This window comes from Photinus pyralis, unplaced genomic scaffold (genome assembly GCF_008802855.1).
Source record: "Photinus pyralis isolate 1611_PpyrPB1 unplaced genomic scaffold, Ppyr1.3 Ppyr1.4_LG4, whole genome shotgun sequence".
Lineage (NCBI taxonomy): Eukaryota > Metazoa > Arthropoda > Insecta > Coleoptera > Lampyridae > Photinus > Photinus pyralis.
This window is the reverse complement of record NW_022170511.1, coordinates 40,089,482-40,103,935: the sequence shown is the minus strand read 5'-3', so window position 1 is coordinate 40,103,935 and position 14,454 is coordinate 40,089,482. Positions and strand designations below refer to the sequence as shown.

General features: G+C 34.3%; 2 protein-coding genes across 3 annotated transcripts; both read right to left on the bottom strand.

Moving 5' to 3' along the window:
- Nucleotides 1-5,553: 5,553 nt before the first annotated feature.
- LOC116168737 (2-oxo-4-hydroxy-4-carboxy-5-ureidoimidazoline decarboxylase-like) lies at nt 5,554-7,783 on the bottom strand. Its single transcript, XM_031484702.1, has 3 exons — nt 6,074-7,783; nt 5,871-6,024; nt 5,554-5,818 (listed from the first exon to the last, which is right to left on the bottom strand). Exons 1-3 carry the CDS (start codon nt 6,261-6,263, stop codon nt 5,638-5,640), a joined length of 525 nt encoding a protein of 174 aa, XP_031340562.1. The 5' UTR covers nt 6,264-7,783; the 3' UTR covers nt 5,554-5,637.
- Nucleotides 7,784-10,974: 3,191 nt separating this feature from the next.
- Nucleotides 10,975-12,946, bottom strand: LOC116168736 (2-oxo-4-hydroxy-4-carboxy-5-ureidoimidazoline decarboxylase-like). 2 transcript variants are annotated; one of them, XM_031484700.1, is made up of 4 exons: nt 12,518-12,946; nt 12,315-12,468; nt 12,115-12,260; nt 10,975-11,161 (listed from the first exon to the last, which is right to left on the bottom strand). In XM_031484700.1, exons 1-4 carry the CDS (start codon nt 12,705-12,707, stop codon nt 11,115-11,117), a joined length of 537 nt encoding a protein of 178 aa, XP_031340560.1. In that variant the 5' UTR covers nt 12,708-12,946; the 3' UTR covers nt 10,975-11,114. The 2 variants fall into 2 exon arrangements, with proteins under 2 accessions (XP_031340560.1, XP_031340561.1); XM_031484701.1 differs by lacking the exon at nt 10,975-11,161 and having other exon boundaries at nt 11,956-12,260; nt 12,518-12,934.
- Between the last annotated feature and the right edge of the window lie 1,508 nt (nt 12,947-14,454).

Sequence of the window (14,454 nt, the reverse complement as noted above, 5' to 3'; positions counted from 1 at the left end):
TCTAGCTCATATCAATGATTCTTGAAGGAAATTTAATTCACTACAGCCCTCCACTTGTGAACTAGAGAAAAATGTGACCCAAAACGTGGTTTTTTTTTGAAAATTTCTTTTCCAAGACTTGCCTTAACATTTGAGGTTAGTTTTTATTACCCTACTTTTGTATTACCACTCTTTAATGAGTTTTCCAGACAGGTATCACGAATGGGGTATTTTGGTATTTAAGGTTTTTACGTCAATATGAGTTGTGCTTTAGGAGGTGGTGGAAATGATTAAAATAATTAATCATTTGGATTCCCCGGGTTCTTAAAGGAACGGTATTTTAATTTTGTGGTTTTCTCTTTAATAAAAAAAAATATAGCCACTGTAAGTTTTCAAAGGCCCACACTGTATAATCAGATCCGACAGTAAAGAGCAACTGAAACCCTCTTATTTTATGTATATTTCAAGACAAATGGCCATGAATTGTTTTGTTTCACAGCCACCTCCGTTTTTTTGTCTAAATTTTCTTTATTGTCAATTTTAGGGTAGTAGCTTTTAGCAACTAAGCAAATGTTATACAGAATGACGAGTTCTTTTAAAATAAAAAATAAAAAATGCAGATCCGTATTTTAAAAAAATTCCATTTATAAATGGCCTCAAAAAATTAAAACGTCGAACTTAAAATCTAATTGTGCCACCTGATAGGGGAGAACAAGTTGCAATGTTTCAAAACAGTGTCACATGGACCAGAACTTCTCCTGGGGAGATGCTGACACAGACCACAACCTACTTGCAGTAGAATTGCGAACCATAAGCATTTAGAAAAGAGATTACCACCCACAAAGTTCAGACGTGAAGGAAGAATGATGCAACATCCAGGAAGTAGTAAGTAGTGTAACGTGATTTATAAAATTCGGGTTCGATTTATATCAATATTTATTAAACAAAACTAAAACACTATAAAAACCGTACAATTTATATCGATTATTTATATCACACACACTTCGCAATTTATATCAGACTTTCGCGCTCAATGTTTACGTACTCGTTCGGTAGTAGACTGCCGCGATGTTCGGTCCGCAACCATTTATACACGCAAGCAATGTAAGTCCCGAACATTCTCGAATATTCCTACTATCGCGCGCGTAGAAAATTCCAGAGCGCCAAAGGCGACGTCATGTCTGGAGCGTTTCCGTTACAGTAGTAACAAATGCAATTGAAAGAATAGATGAGAGTGTCAGAAAAAGTGGAGGTCAGAAGCAATTCTGGACAAGATTGATGAATGAAGGAAATGAAAAATTATTAATACTGTGGAAGGTTTTCTTTATGTGTGTTAGGATCTGTTTTATTAGTTTGGAACTTTTTTCTTTTTTTTGTTTAGTATAGATTAGATACACTGTACACTATACTATTGTTACTAGAATTGTCCTGTAATTGGGTGATAAGTCTGTAGGGCAATAAATATATTAAAGGATGGAATAAGCAAAATAAGAAGGGAATTTTTAATTTTAATTTATTTAGTCTTACGGGAGAGGCCCCAAAAAAAAGTTTTGTGTAGGTACAATTCACATTATACAAAAGGTAATTATGCTTAAATTACTGGAAAAAAGGAAATTAAAAATAAATACAGTGAGCAGTAATAAACTAACTAAACTAACATTGGTAGTATGATTTGTCGACATCATTTAATAACAACTTAAGATTATTTCTAAGTTCAGATAAACTAACACCTATTATTTCAATTTGCGGATAGGAGTTTGCGAAACGCATCATTCTTATAATCGGGGTGTGTTGTAAATATAACGTTTTATACAGTTTTATACTAAAAGATTGACTAAACCTAAGAGTTCTTCCAGGAACATTAGATGTTATTATAGTCCGGTCAAATTAGCTTTAAAAGTAGTATAAACTGGGTGTTGTAATTTCACTCAACGGAACCAAGCGTATCCTATGTAAAAAAATCCGCTGAATCCGAAAATCATAGTCCCCCTGACCGGAAACGGCCGGAATATATTGTTATTAACAAAAAACGAAGAAAAAACGAGAAAATGTCGTGTTTTTCTCTTCGAATATCTCGTTACCTATTGCTCTGAGGGAAAGAATGAATAGAAATGAACTTGTTTAGAATAAAATTTTCTATAAAATACAGTTGGTTCGGAACGCTCATTTTCAATTGTTATTGTTTTTTATGGAAAAATGTGAAAATTTAATCTCTGAAATTAACAGTTTGTTATTACCAAGTAAAATTCATCCGATCTTTTTGAAAATCCGTACTTAGTAACTTCTTTTGATAACAAAACAATATGACAAACCCGATCACCGTAGGTTTCATAGTAATTGATTGATTAAATAAACAAGTAAAAAAAGGGATGCTTTGTCTTGCAAACTGGGGGACTACAAGAGCGTTCCCATTTTTTATACATAGTTTAACCCTAAAACAATCTTTGCCAATAATTGTCCCGATGATTCTTGCAAATCGACCGACTGTAGAATTTTTTTTCGGAATTCGAAGAATTTTCTTAGTTAACAAATGGAATAACTCCCGCAATATACAAAGAATCTAACTCTATAATAGGCGAATGGAAAGCGCTCGGAAAGACGTACATTAAAAAAAAGGGCCGATTATACAGTTAACTTTCTTGTTATATCTCGGAAGCTATTCCATTTGTTAGTTAACTAAAAAAATTCCACACTCCGTTTTTTGTTAATAACAATATTTTCCGGCCAGGGGACTATGATTTTCGGATTCAGCGGATTTTTTTTACAAAGGATATGCTTGGTTTCGTTGAGTCAAATGACAACATCCAGGCCAAACCGCCATTTGACTGGACTATTAATTCAACCAAATACGACCAGTCAATACAACCGTTTAGAAGTTTATGAAAAAAGACAAAATCGAGAAACTGACGAAGAGCAAGCAACGTATTAATGCTTAATACCTTAAGAACGGAGAAATAATAGTGGTATGCAAATGAATTCAGACGTAACCTAACCCTGAAGAAACGAAGAAATTTGTGGTGCACCCTTTCGAGTTTTGAAATAGGAGTGGAATAATAGAGAGACCAAACTTGGGAACAATATTCGAGAGAGGAACGAACAAGAGTCAGGTACATTAATTTAAGGATAAAGTGACTTCGAAAGTTTTTTGATAAGTGCAGCATAAATCCAAGTTGTCTCAGTGATTTATTACAAATACGATACGAAAGATCAGAAGAGAAAATAACTCCGAGATCAGTAACGGTAGATTTTCTTTCAAGTGCACAATTATTTATGGTATATGTAAATTGAACAGGATTTACAGTACGATGGAAAGTTATACTAAAGCTTTTAGTGAGATTTATTTCCATCTGATTTGTTTCACACCACAGGCTGAGTGCGTTGATATCCAATTGCAGATTGATACAGTCGTTGATTGATTCTATAGGACTGAATATTTTTATATCATCCGCGAACAATAATATTTTGGACGATTTGAACACAGATTTGATATCGTTTATAAATATTAAGAATAATAGTGGAGCCAAATGTGCACCTTGAGGAACACCAGATGAGACATATATTGGTTTTGATATAAAGTTTTTATATTTCACCATTTGAATTCTGTTTGTGAGATAAGAAGGAATCCATGACAATATTGGATCAGATAAGCCAACGAGAGAAAGTTTAGATAACAAGATATTATGGTTTACTCTATCAAATCCCTTAGAGAAGTCAAAATATATGGAATCTAATTGCGTATTTTCATCAAAACAACTAAGAATATAATGCTGATAAGTTAAAAGGTTGGTGTTTGTGGAACGACTAGGGAAAAAACCATGTTGTTCGTTAATTATAGTGCTTTTAAGTCATGGAAACTTCGAACAATTTTGGTATTACTGACGTAATCGATATAGCTCTATAATTGGACATATCCGCTTTATTCTTGGTTTTGTAGATAGGAATAACATAACTGAGTTTCCAAATGTCAGGGGAAAACCCTTCACTAAGAGATCTAGTAAACAATATTTGAAGAGGACCGAGAAGAGGAAATTGACATTGCTACAAGGCTAGACAACAGTGGGTGAAAAGATAGAAGAAATAGAAAACAAGTGCGTATGGACGAAATCAGTATAGAAGTATAGAGTATAGTGCTATTTGTTTTTCTCTATGTCTGCTTTTAAATGACAAAATCTCTTTTACAGAGCGCCTAATTTATGCAACCAAAATAACTTCTTAAAAACCAATAAGGATCTGGCTGTCACATTAATTAATATGAATATTATTGCTGTGACTTCCGTGTTTTTATGTTCGTTCGTGTGCGATGTATTCAACTGAAGAAAAGATTTATGTTCTATGAAGCCAAACAACAATATTCAAATTAACTAATATGACACCCAGAACTTTTTGGATGCATAAAATTAGGCGCGCTTCAGAAGAACTTGACCATTTAAAGACTTAATAAATAACACTGTATATTTACAGAATACTATATGAGTCGAATAAGGTGCAGCAGGATGGTTTAGGAGTGGAGTGTAAGGAGGACAATAAAAGACTGGAGATTATGAGGTGTGAAGTGGAAAAGCAATACTGATCTCAAGAATAAGGAAGCGATTGGCTCTGATGGTGTTCCTACACTAAAGGCATTAGACCAAAGTGCTATAGCCAGAGTTACCAAACTTGTAAAATATATCATTCACGGTACGGGTATTTGTCCCAAAGAAAAATTATGCAAAGAAATATAAAATTACACCAGTAGAAATATTATTATTTGACAGAGTCAACTAGGTAGTATTGTATAGACTGGAAAGAAAACTGTCGAGAAAGCTGTATAAAAAAAAGTGAATACAGGAAGAGGATTGATCCAAGCGGAAAAATTATTAGAAATAGTGATAATGGTAACAACATAAAGATAATAAAAACGCAGACGACACGGTAGTACATACGTACTTGCAGGAACAGTGAAGGAACTACAATGAATGATGGAGAAAATCATATCGGTTGGAAGGGTGTTTGGCAGCAGTATCAAATGGAATAGAAGTTGTACGGAGGATATAAAGAGTAGATTATATCAAGAAAAGACAGCATTCGGAAAGGTGAAAGGACTGATTACTGCGAAAAAATACCGGTTGATTTTCTAGGGTCTCAGTTTGGAGTAATGCCACCTACACGAATTAAAAACGAGTAGTATGAATAAGCAAGAAGAAAGGTACTTGGCGGAAAATGGAACAAGTAAAGTAAAGTGAACAGAAAGAGTGAGGAATAGGGATGTTTTTAAGAGTGGATGAGGAAAGAAGTTTTTTTAAGATCGGGAGGAAAGATTGGTGATACTGTTTAATGAGAAGAATCGTCGGAGGAAAGAAGTGGGAGAGGAACTGGACTGCTAACACATATTATAGGAAGGAAAACTTACCACCAAATGAAACAGTAGGCTCAGGGTAGAGGAAAGTGGAAAACCAGTTGCTATCTGCATTAGGACAATTTCACCGAATAAAATAACGACAAATCCCAGCACATAAAACGTATCATGTTATCAAAGGGGCATTGTTCCTATTGATTATTAAAAAAATGGAAATGCATTTGTAAAAAAATATAAGCTCCTCAAAAATCATTTATTTTTCAGGCCAAATTGCTTACTTTAAGTACGTATTTACACCATGTTTAAAAAATTACCAAAAGTTATTATTGCTTAATAAGTGTTAGTATACGCAACCTACATATCTTTTTCACCTCTTCCAACGCCGACGACAGCTCATCCTCTCTGCCATTTTTTAAGCGAGATTCAATATCGTCCAGTATTTCACCTGGGCTGTTCTTTTCTCGTACGCAAATTATATAGGGGAATCCAAATTTGACACTATACCTAAAAACAGACGTTGTAGATTTTGCACACCACCTTCAATTAAAAAAATTACTGTTCATTCATACAAGAAAGTTTCTGTTTGGTATCGGAGGTGATTGCTAATAAACCCGCCGACGTTTGTTCGTAAGTCGATTCGGGACTCATTTTTTCCAAATCGGCCAATTTTCCAGCCAAATCGGGATGCTGTTGCAAAATTCTGATCACCTCTGTAAATGACCAACCGATTTCTACAAGGTGGCGAAATTGCAAACTCACCATTTTCGTTGAGCGAATCTAAATAGTTGTTAGCCGCATGCGAAATGGAACCGACGTCCCTAAAAGGCCGGTTTTTCAATATTCCTATGGCGGCAGCCGGATAGTGTTCAACAATATTTCCGAATATTTTAATAAACTGCTCGCTTGGTAATCTATTAACCTCATCAATGTTCATAAATACGGGATCCATTTCTCGCGACAGTCAACCGATACACTAAACAAATCTGTTTTTATCCACGGTGACCGATGATATGCTTATCGATGACCTATTTCATTATTATTATAACCTTTTGTTTAAATATAACAATAAACTAATTAACAATATATAAGCCTTATTTTTTTTATTAAATTTAAGTTTTCAACTTTTTGCAATTGCGTTAGGCTTATAAATTTTCTAAAACTTCCACGTTATGGTCAAGATTGGCTAAGGCGTCGTAAAGTGATCGTTGAGGGTTATGGTCAAGTTAGGCATGATCAAAATTCAGTTTCGGGATTGTGATCAAGTTGGGCGTTGTAGTCATTACAAATAATTAGGTGTTGTGGTAATCTTCGGAGTGAAGTTGTCGTCAGAAATGGAAGTTGTGCGTTTTGTTATGGTCAAACCCCACAAGTAACCCTTATAGTTTCATTGCTCACAACTAAGTGGCTGCCTTGACTTCATTGTTTTTCTTTATTTTCGGAGCCACATTCTCAGGTTGTTTTGCAACGGTTGCAGAAACTATTTCTCTTTCTATGGTTGCTTTATCTTTAGGGATAATCTCGAGTTCTTTCTTATCAGGAGTGGAAGTGAAAACAGCAGTTTTTCCTTTTTTTCCGTGGTTTATTTTGGAAGTGTCGCATTGTGGAATGGGAATGAGTGTTGTTGGACTTGTAACTAGAAATGCTCTCGTTTTAAAAGTTCCAGGGTGGGGACTAATGGCGAATTGACCTTTTTCTCTAGTTTACTCACGTGCGGGCTGATAGAAATCATCTAGCTGATTGTTATTGGGATGGTTACCAACTTTCTTTTCAAGTGTTCTTGTTTTTTGGATTTTCGGTAGGTACCGATGGTAAAAATCATTATCGGAACCTATTTTTGAAATGTGTAACAATGGGAAAATTAACGAAGAAGAATCATTGTCCGATCATAAATTAATTACATGGACTATTGGAAACAAAGTTGAAAAGGAACTACCTGAACTCTTTAAATTTTGTACCAAGAAAGCCGACTGGGAAAAATTTGATTCGACATTTAAATTTGGATTACGCAATTTAAATCAATTAATAAATTCTAGTGGAAATGTAAATATTAAATTATGTGCCAAGATGTTAAATATCATTATAATTGATGCATTCCTGAGAACAAAATCTCTCACAAAGAGTGTTTCGTGGTGGAAGGTGGAATGATAACCTTACTAGACTTAGAAGAAAATCAATTCCCGGAAGAAATGAAATAAGAAAAGAAGAATACAAACGTGCTCGTAACCTCCATAAGAATGAAATAGTTAAATCTAGACTTAAGAGCTGAAAAAAATACTGCTCAAATAATAGAGAAAGAGATGCTTGGGGTAATATTTACAACATTTTTAGGAGAAAATTTAGAAAGCGAGACCTTTCCATTATAATTGGGAACAATAATAGCCTGACCACGGACACAAAAGTAACTATTAATTTTTTACTTAGAAAACAGTTCCCAGAAGATGATAGTACTTTAGATAACCCAATACAAAATTAGAAAAGACATGAAAATAAATTTGGAAGCAGGTGACGCTCCTGATGATATTCCTGTAACAAATTTCGAAATTATTGCAGCTCTGAAACGATCAGGAAAAAGAAGGCTCCAGGTTAAATATGTTAGAATTACACCGGAGACCGGACTAGGTAGTTTTAAGAGCTTACTACAACCATTGTATATACAATGCTACAACTCTCCAAAAGTTTGGAGAATAAAATTTTTAACTATTGCGTTAAGTATACATACGAAAATTTTTTACCTTATTGAAAAATCCAAATTATCCGTTTTATACCAAAATACAAAATTAATGTTCATAATACTTTTCGCCCAATTAGTCTTTTATCGACTATTAGAAAAGTTCTCGACCGCAATTTAACCAATAGGATTGAGTTTGTCAGTTAACAAAATTAAAACTAATTAATAAAGCCCAATATAGATTTTCCCCAAAAAAAAAGTACAATTGATCACTATTAGAGAGGTGGTACAGAGAGTTAAAGAGATTAAAGCTAGAGAAGAATATTGCACAATTATATTAGGCGCTTTTGATAATACTTGGCCACCAGCTATAATTTGCGAGATGAGAAGAATAATCATGCCAGGAAATTTAATAATGTTATCAAAAAGCTTGAAAACAAATTAGCACAATTTTATATAACATCGGAAACAATTAACAGAAACGTTCAAAAAGGATATCCACAAGGTAGCTGTTCCGGGCCGGTTTTTTGGAAGTTTTTGTATAACACCATTTTTTGAGTTCAAATACCACATTGGTAGCACATGCGGACGACACTGTCAATAATTGCATCAAAACAATACAAAAATTTAAAATATATTGCAGATGAATCCCTTGCGGCACTAGATTAACTCGCACTAGGGAATGCAATACCGGGATCGCGGGATCCCGCAGCATTTTTGCGGGACTAATCCCGCACATAAATGGAGCGGGATCCCGCGGGATTTGCGGAACTGAGGAATTTGTCGACCAAGGGGACGACTCTGTGTACTTTGTTAATGAAACGCATAACTGAGATGTTAATTTTTAAAGAATTGTCAAACTTTTTTCGTTAAAAATGTACTATGATTTTTGAGGCACTTTAGAAGTTCACCTTTTTTTTGAGTTCTAAGTTAGGCTGCAGGTACTTTTTTGTGAAATATTGAGATAATTAGCGATTTATTTTAATACAGAAGTTAACCGCACAGAATTGCTTATTTGCAAATTTATTTAAAGTTTTGCGGGATCCCGCAAATACCGGGATCCCGCGGGATTAACATCTAACAATCCTGCAAAAGCAAATACCGGGATTGAGATTTTGGTGCGGGATTGCGTTCCCTAACTCGCACTAACTTATGGGCGCACAAGGAATAAATGACATCAGCGCCTCAGCCAAAACTACACATCAGCAAAAGTAATAATGGCACTGCCTTCGTTTTTAAGTATTTAGTCATTAATATTACACATGTGCATTTTCAGGCCAAAATCTTACAGTATATGTTTGACGGTTTTTACACTTATATTGTAATTATTTTTTTACGTATCCGACAATGTAATTTTAATGTTCACTTATGAGAATTTTCATATTTCCCCTGTACATTTACCAAGTAATATATTTTTATGTATTATGTCATGTAATACTCATATGCATTTTCGTTTCACATAAGATATTACAAAACATTTTTAATTCCCTAATTTAAACTGCAATTTTTACAGCTCAACGATTGGAAAATTCCTGCAATTTTTTTCAGTATAGAAAATTTGAGTAAAGAACACAAATTAGAATTTAATGTTGCAAAATCTGAAGCAATATTTTTCGGCAAAACATCAAAACAAAAAGGACTTATTTTTAAATTTGAAACAAAATTCCTTAAATGTAAAGAAAAATTTAATTATTTGGGAGTAGGTAATATTGGATAATAAATTGAATTGGAATCCACATATTAATTCTGTTGCTGCGGAATGCAAAAATATTTGTGGACAAATCGGGACGACTGTTAAATTGGGGACTGAAACCTATAATTCTAAAAATTATTTATGAAGGCGCTATCGTTCCTGCAATTAAGCGATCTGCATAGCTCAGGTTTACGTTAGTTTGCTCTAACTTTGGCTACAAGGGTCCTGGGTTCGAAGCCCAGATGAGGAATGGCTGTTTGTGATTGTATAGTGGGTTGAGTGGGAAGAGTAGCTATTAGCTAACACTTCGCTCACTATAAAATAAAGGCAATAAAAATAAAAAATTACTTATGGAGCAGAAATTTGGAACGAGGGAATGGAAATGAAGGAAAAACAAAGATTAATATCCATAAAAATTGCAAGAACATACAGGATTGTTTCTACGGAAGCAGCCTTAATTTTAAAACATAATACAGAATTAGAAATTTTAAGAGAAAGCCGAACTGCAGAAAAACTCTTACCAGTATGTCAATTAGGACATCCCACAACGCTTATCTGAAGAATTTGGTATTTTTGGAGTAGAAATCATTAAAATTTATACGGATGGCTCAAAATTAGACGAAGAAAAGATCGGAGCGGCATTTGTGGTTTATAATAGCAATACAGAAATTCATAAAGTACAAATTGGACAAAGTATGTTTAGTTTTTCAAAATGTTACCTATTATCAGATTCAATATCGGCCCTTAAAGCGGTCTCCTCGAATAAAATAAATAATGAAATTCTTGTATCAGAAAATTAAAAGAAATTACACTGGAATCTTGGAACATTAGATGGAGAACAGTTAGTAGGGGTAAATCTTTCCGCAAATTAGTAATCAAGGAACCTGGTCTCGTTACTCAAGAATGCCGCCTCGTTCACGAGACAAACGTGAAGGCGCAATCGACAACAGTTTGGCTTTCCTGCCATTTGCAGGGGGCACATTCGGACCACGGTGCGAAGAAGCAAAGGTACTTGGTTATGAAGCTGGGGAAATTACTAATTAGAGGAAAAGGCGACCTCAAATCCGGATCATATTTGACTTAACACAAGAATATAACGAGGGAACTCAATATATGTATGTGATGAGGACATTTGAATCTGGAGAGATTTTCGGAATTTTTTTACATTTTAAACAACCATAATAGTTAAATAGTTAATTTCACATTTATTGATTGCGGTAATATTTGTTGTAACTTCTGGAAAATCAAACATTCAAAATATATGCCTCTCACAAATCATTTATTTTTCAGAGCAAATTGCTTATTTTAAGAACGTATTTACACCATTTTTTAAAAATTGACGAAGAACGGTAAATATTTATTCGGTCAAAAAATGTTTACATATAATTGATTACACCACACCCAAGATGGGTAAGCAAACGCTTGTGTGCAGCTTGAAATTAAGAAACTGAAGTTGCTGTGGTCTCCAATATACCTTGACTGAAAACTTGAAAGAAAGATGAATTACACATAAACCAACAAGTTGTAAATCATCATATGTGTCGTAGGCAAATATAGTTATTTCAGGCAAATGGCATTTTCCTGGGCAAATGACTTCATCAAAATAATTTCTATTTAAAAGTCATTTGCCTAGGAAAATAGCATTTGCCGAATCCGTTGTTGGGCAAACGACTTTTAATATTAAATGAACGCGTTGTATATCTTCATTGGTGGTTTTCCATTATTGTATTGTTATTGAGTTTCAAGACCAGATAAATGAAACATTACACCTCTTAATTGTTTATATTTAATTTATAATTTTGTATTACCAGAAAGATGTTTTTATTTTTACACAGGTAAACTTACCCCGAATTTTCCGTACCCATAAAAACTAATTACTACATTTTGTTATTACTAGAATTTATGTTTTGTTAGTTTTATAAGAAGTTTGTGTTTTTTTAATAAAATGATAATCAAATAAAATTTCCATTTGCCAAAAATGGGATTAGGCAAATGCTATTTGACTGGTGAAATACCATTTGCCTGGTCGAATGGCATTTAAAAACTGAAAAGGACCTTTTGCCCAGGCAGATAGCATTTGCCCGGGAAAATGCCATTTGCCTGAAATAACTATTTGCCTAAGACATATGCATGACGAAAGCGCATTTTTGGTAATACAGGTCAGTATTTTATTAGTGAAGTCTCTAGCTATTGTAATTGCTGAGATCTCAGGCGGACAGCCGGGGGGAAAATACATATATTATATTAGCGGTAGGGAGATGAGGGGGGGGGCATGAATAATTGATTGTCATTTTTTTAATCAACATCTAAATACCCTACATTCGCCAACATCAGTTACGTTTTTGTTTCCAAGCTGTTACCCTCATATTCACTAAATAATGATAAATGTAATGCAAAAGTACAGTTTTCACAAAATTAGTGTTAGTATGCGCAACCTACATATCTTTTTCACCTCTTCTAACGCCGACGACAGCTCTTCTTCCCCGCCGTTTTTTAAGCGAGCTTGAATATCGTCCAATATTTCACCAAGACTGTTTTTTTCTCGTACGCAAATTATATAAGGAAATCCAAATTTGATTCTGTACCTAAAAGCAGACCTTGTAGATTTTGCAAACCGCGCCCAATCGCGAAATTAGTACTGTTCATTCATAAAAGAAAGTTTCTGTTTGGTGTCTGGGGGGATTGCCAACAAACCCGCCGATGATTGTTCGTAAGTCGATTCGAGACTCATTTTTCCCAAATCTGCCAATTTTCCAGCCAATTCGGGAATATATTGCAAAATGTTCCTCACCTCTGTAAATTAGCAATGGATTTCTACAAGGTGGAGAAATTGCAAACTCACCATGCTCGCTGAGCGAGTCTAAATAGTTGTTAACAGCATGCGAAATGGAACCCGCATCCCTAAAAGGTCGGTTTTTCAATATTTGTATGGCGGCAGCCGGATGGTGTTCCACAACATTTCCGAATATTTTAATAAACTGCTCGCTTGGTAATCTATTGACCTCATCAATATTCGTAAAGACGGGATCCATTTCTCGCGTCACTTATCGTAGATCGCGGTGTCAATTTTTTTTACCCATCATCCTAGTCATGGTGCTTTATCATTCAATTTAATCTCGAAGTTGGCTTCGCAAAATTGAGACAGTGAGCCCACCAAGATTACGCGAACCGAGCGAAAAAGCATACTACTAAAATTCTAATCACATGTTTGTTTATGCGTTGTTACGTTTTTGCTCGGTGTGGTCACGTTTTTGCTCGGTGTGGTCACAAGGCTTGTCAAGGCCAACTTTGAGGTCGAATTTTAAAAAAGGCCCCGCTATTCCGGATGAACGTGAAATACGTGAATGTCACGTGCATTCCGCGTGAAGTCTATATTTATTTATATTAAAGTAATCTCAATTAGTCAAAATATTATATGATGAAGCGAGTCGACGTTAAAAAAAAATGAAACATGCTCAATGCATTGCACAGAAGTATGATAGTAGATATCTATTAGATCAATTTATACAGATCCATAATTTTAGACCTGACCTACAAATTACTGATGATATAGGAACCTGTAGAAGTTATAATTTATTGTAGATGTTGCAGAGACCAATCCCCATAATGAAGATCTATGAGCGTTTTCATTCGTTCACATTTTCCATCAATGTTATTACAGAGTAACAGTTCAAATAAGTATCTTAAAGCGTTGGTAGATGGGACCAAAACAGGCATTTTTTCCTCTGCGTGTCTCGTTTGGCAACTAAGCTCCTGAAAAATTTCAAAATTTGCGTTTTTTTCATAGTCTTAATCTATATACATATTTATAATTTAAAAATTTAGGAATGACATATTCAAAAACATCTCTTGGAGGTACTGAAAAAATTTGAAAGAAAAGTAAAGTTTGAGATTTTTGGAGACTTGGGTTTATTAAACAAATATTTGCTTTGAACTCATCTACCACTCAATCTTTACTTGTTACACTGTATATTAATTAATAATTTATTGTCACGAAAGCACAAATTAAATTTTTGTGGAGTGAAACTGCGCTTGTTTTTAACACCCTTTTTTCAGGTACCCTCTCCGTCTCTCTGAACTGAAGTAATAATTGGTTGGATTAAACCTCGTTTGTCTACAACAACGTAGGCAAATTATTAAATATTATTTAAAATTTTTGTAATTTGCAATTGTTCTTATTCTCAATTTTTATCTCGATGTAGCACACTTTTCATGGCACATATTTTTCAGTTTCCGGTTTTGTACCTTGGTAACGGGCGATCAAAAATGAGTTGATGTCGAGTCGCCTTTGGAAGTTCAAGTTAAGTACGATGTCCAATGTAAACAAAAATTCCAAAGGTGACTCGACAGCAACTCATTTTTATGATCGCATGGTATACGTATACATTGTACCTACTAGTGCTCTTCATGATTATCCCTTAAACTAATCATGTACTTTCGGTATCTACCTATACCTTTTTTCAAACTTTTAAAAAAGAAAAGGTTATAGGTACCTACGCTTAATAATACATTACCAGATTTACCACCGATTATTTATTGTTAGTTATGATTTTTGAACGGTTCAAGTAGTAGGCCGTGCCAATAATAAATAAGTTTGTCTACGGTATACCTACCAGTTGAACTGGCTGGATTATAATTATAATTTATATTTATGTACAAAAATTGCTATATCAAGTGCCCTGTCGTTAAAAACATTTGAATGGGCTTTGCTAGAAAGCCAAAAGTTACAATTCAAAGACTACTATATCTGATGTGAAACATTCTGTTAAACTGTATAGG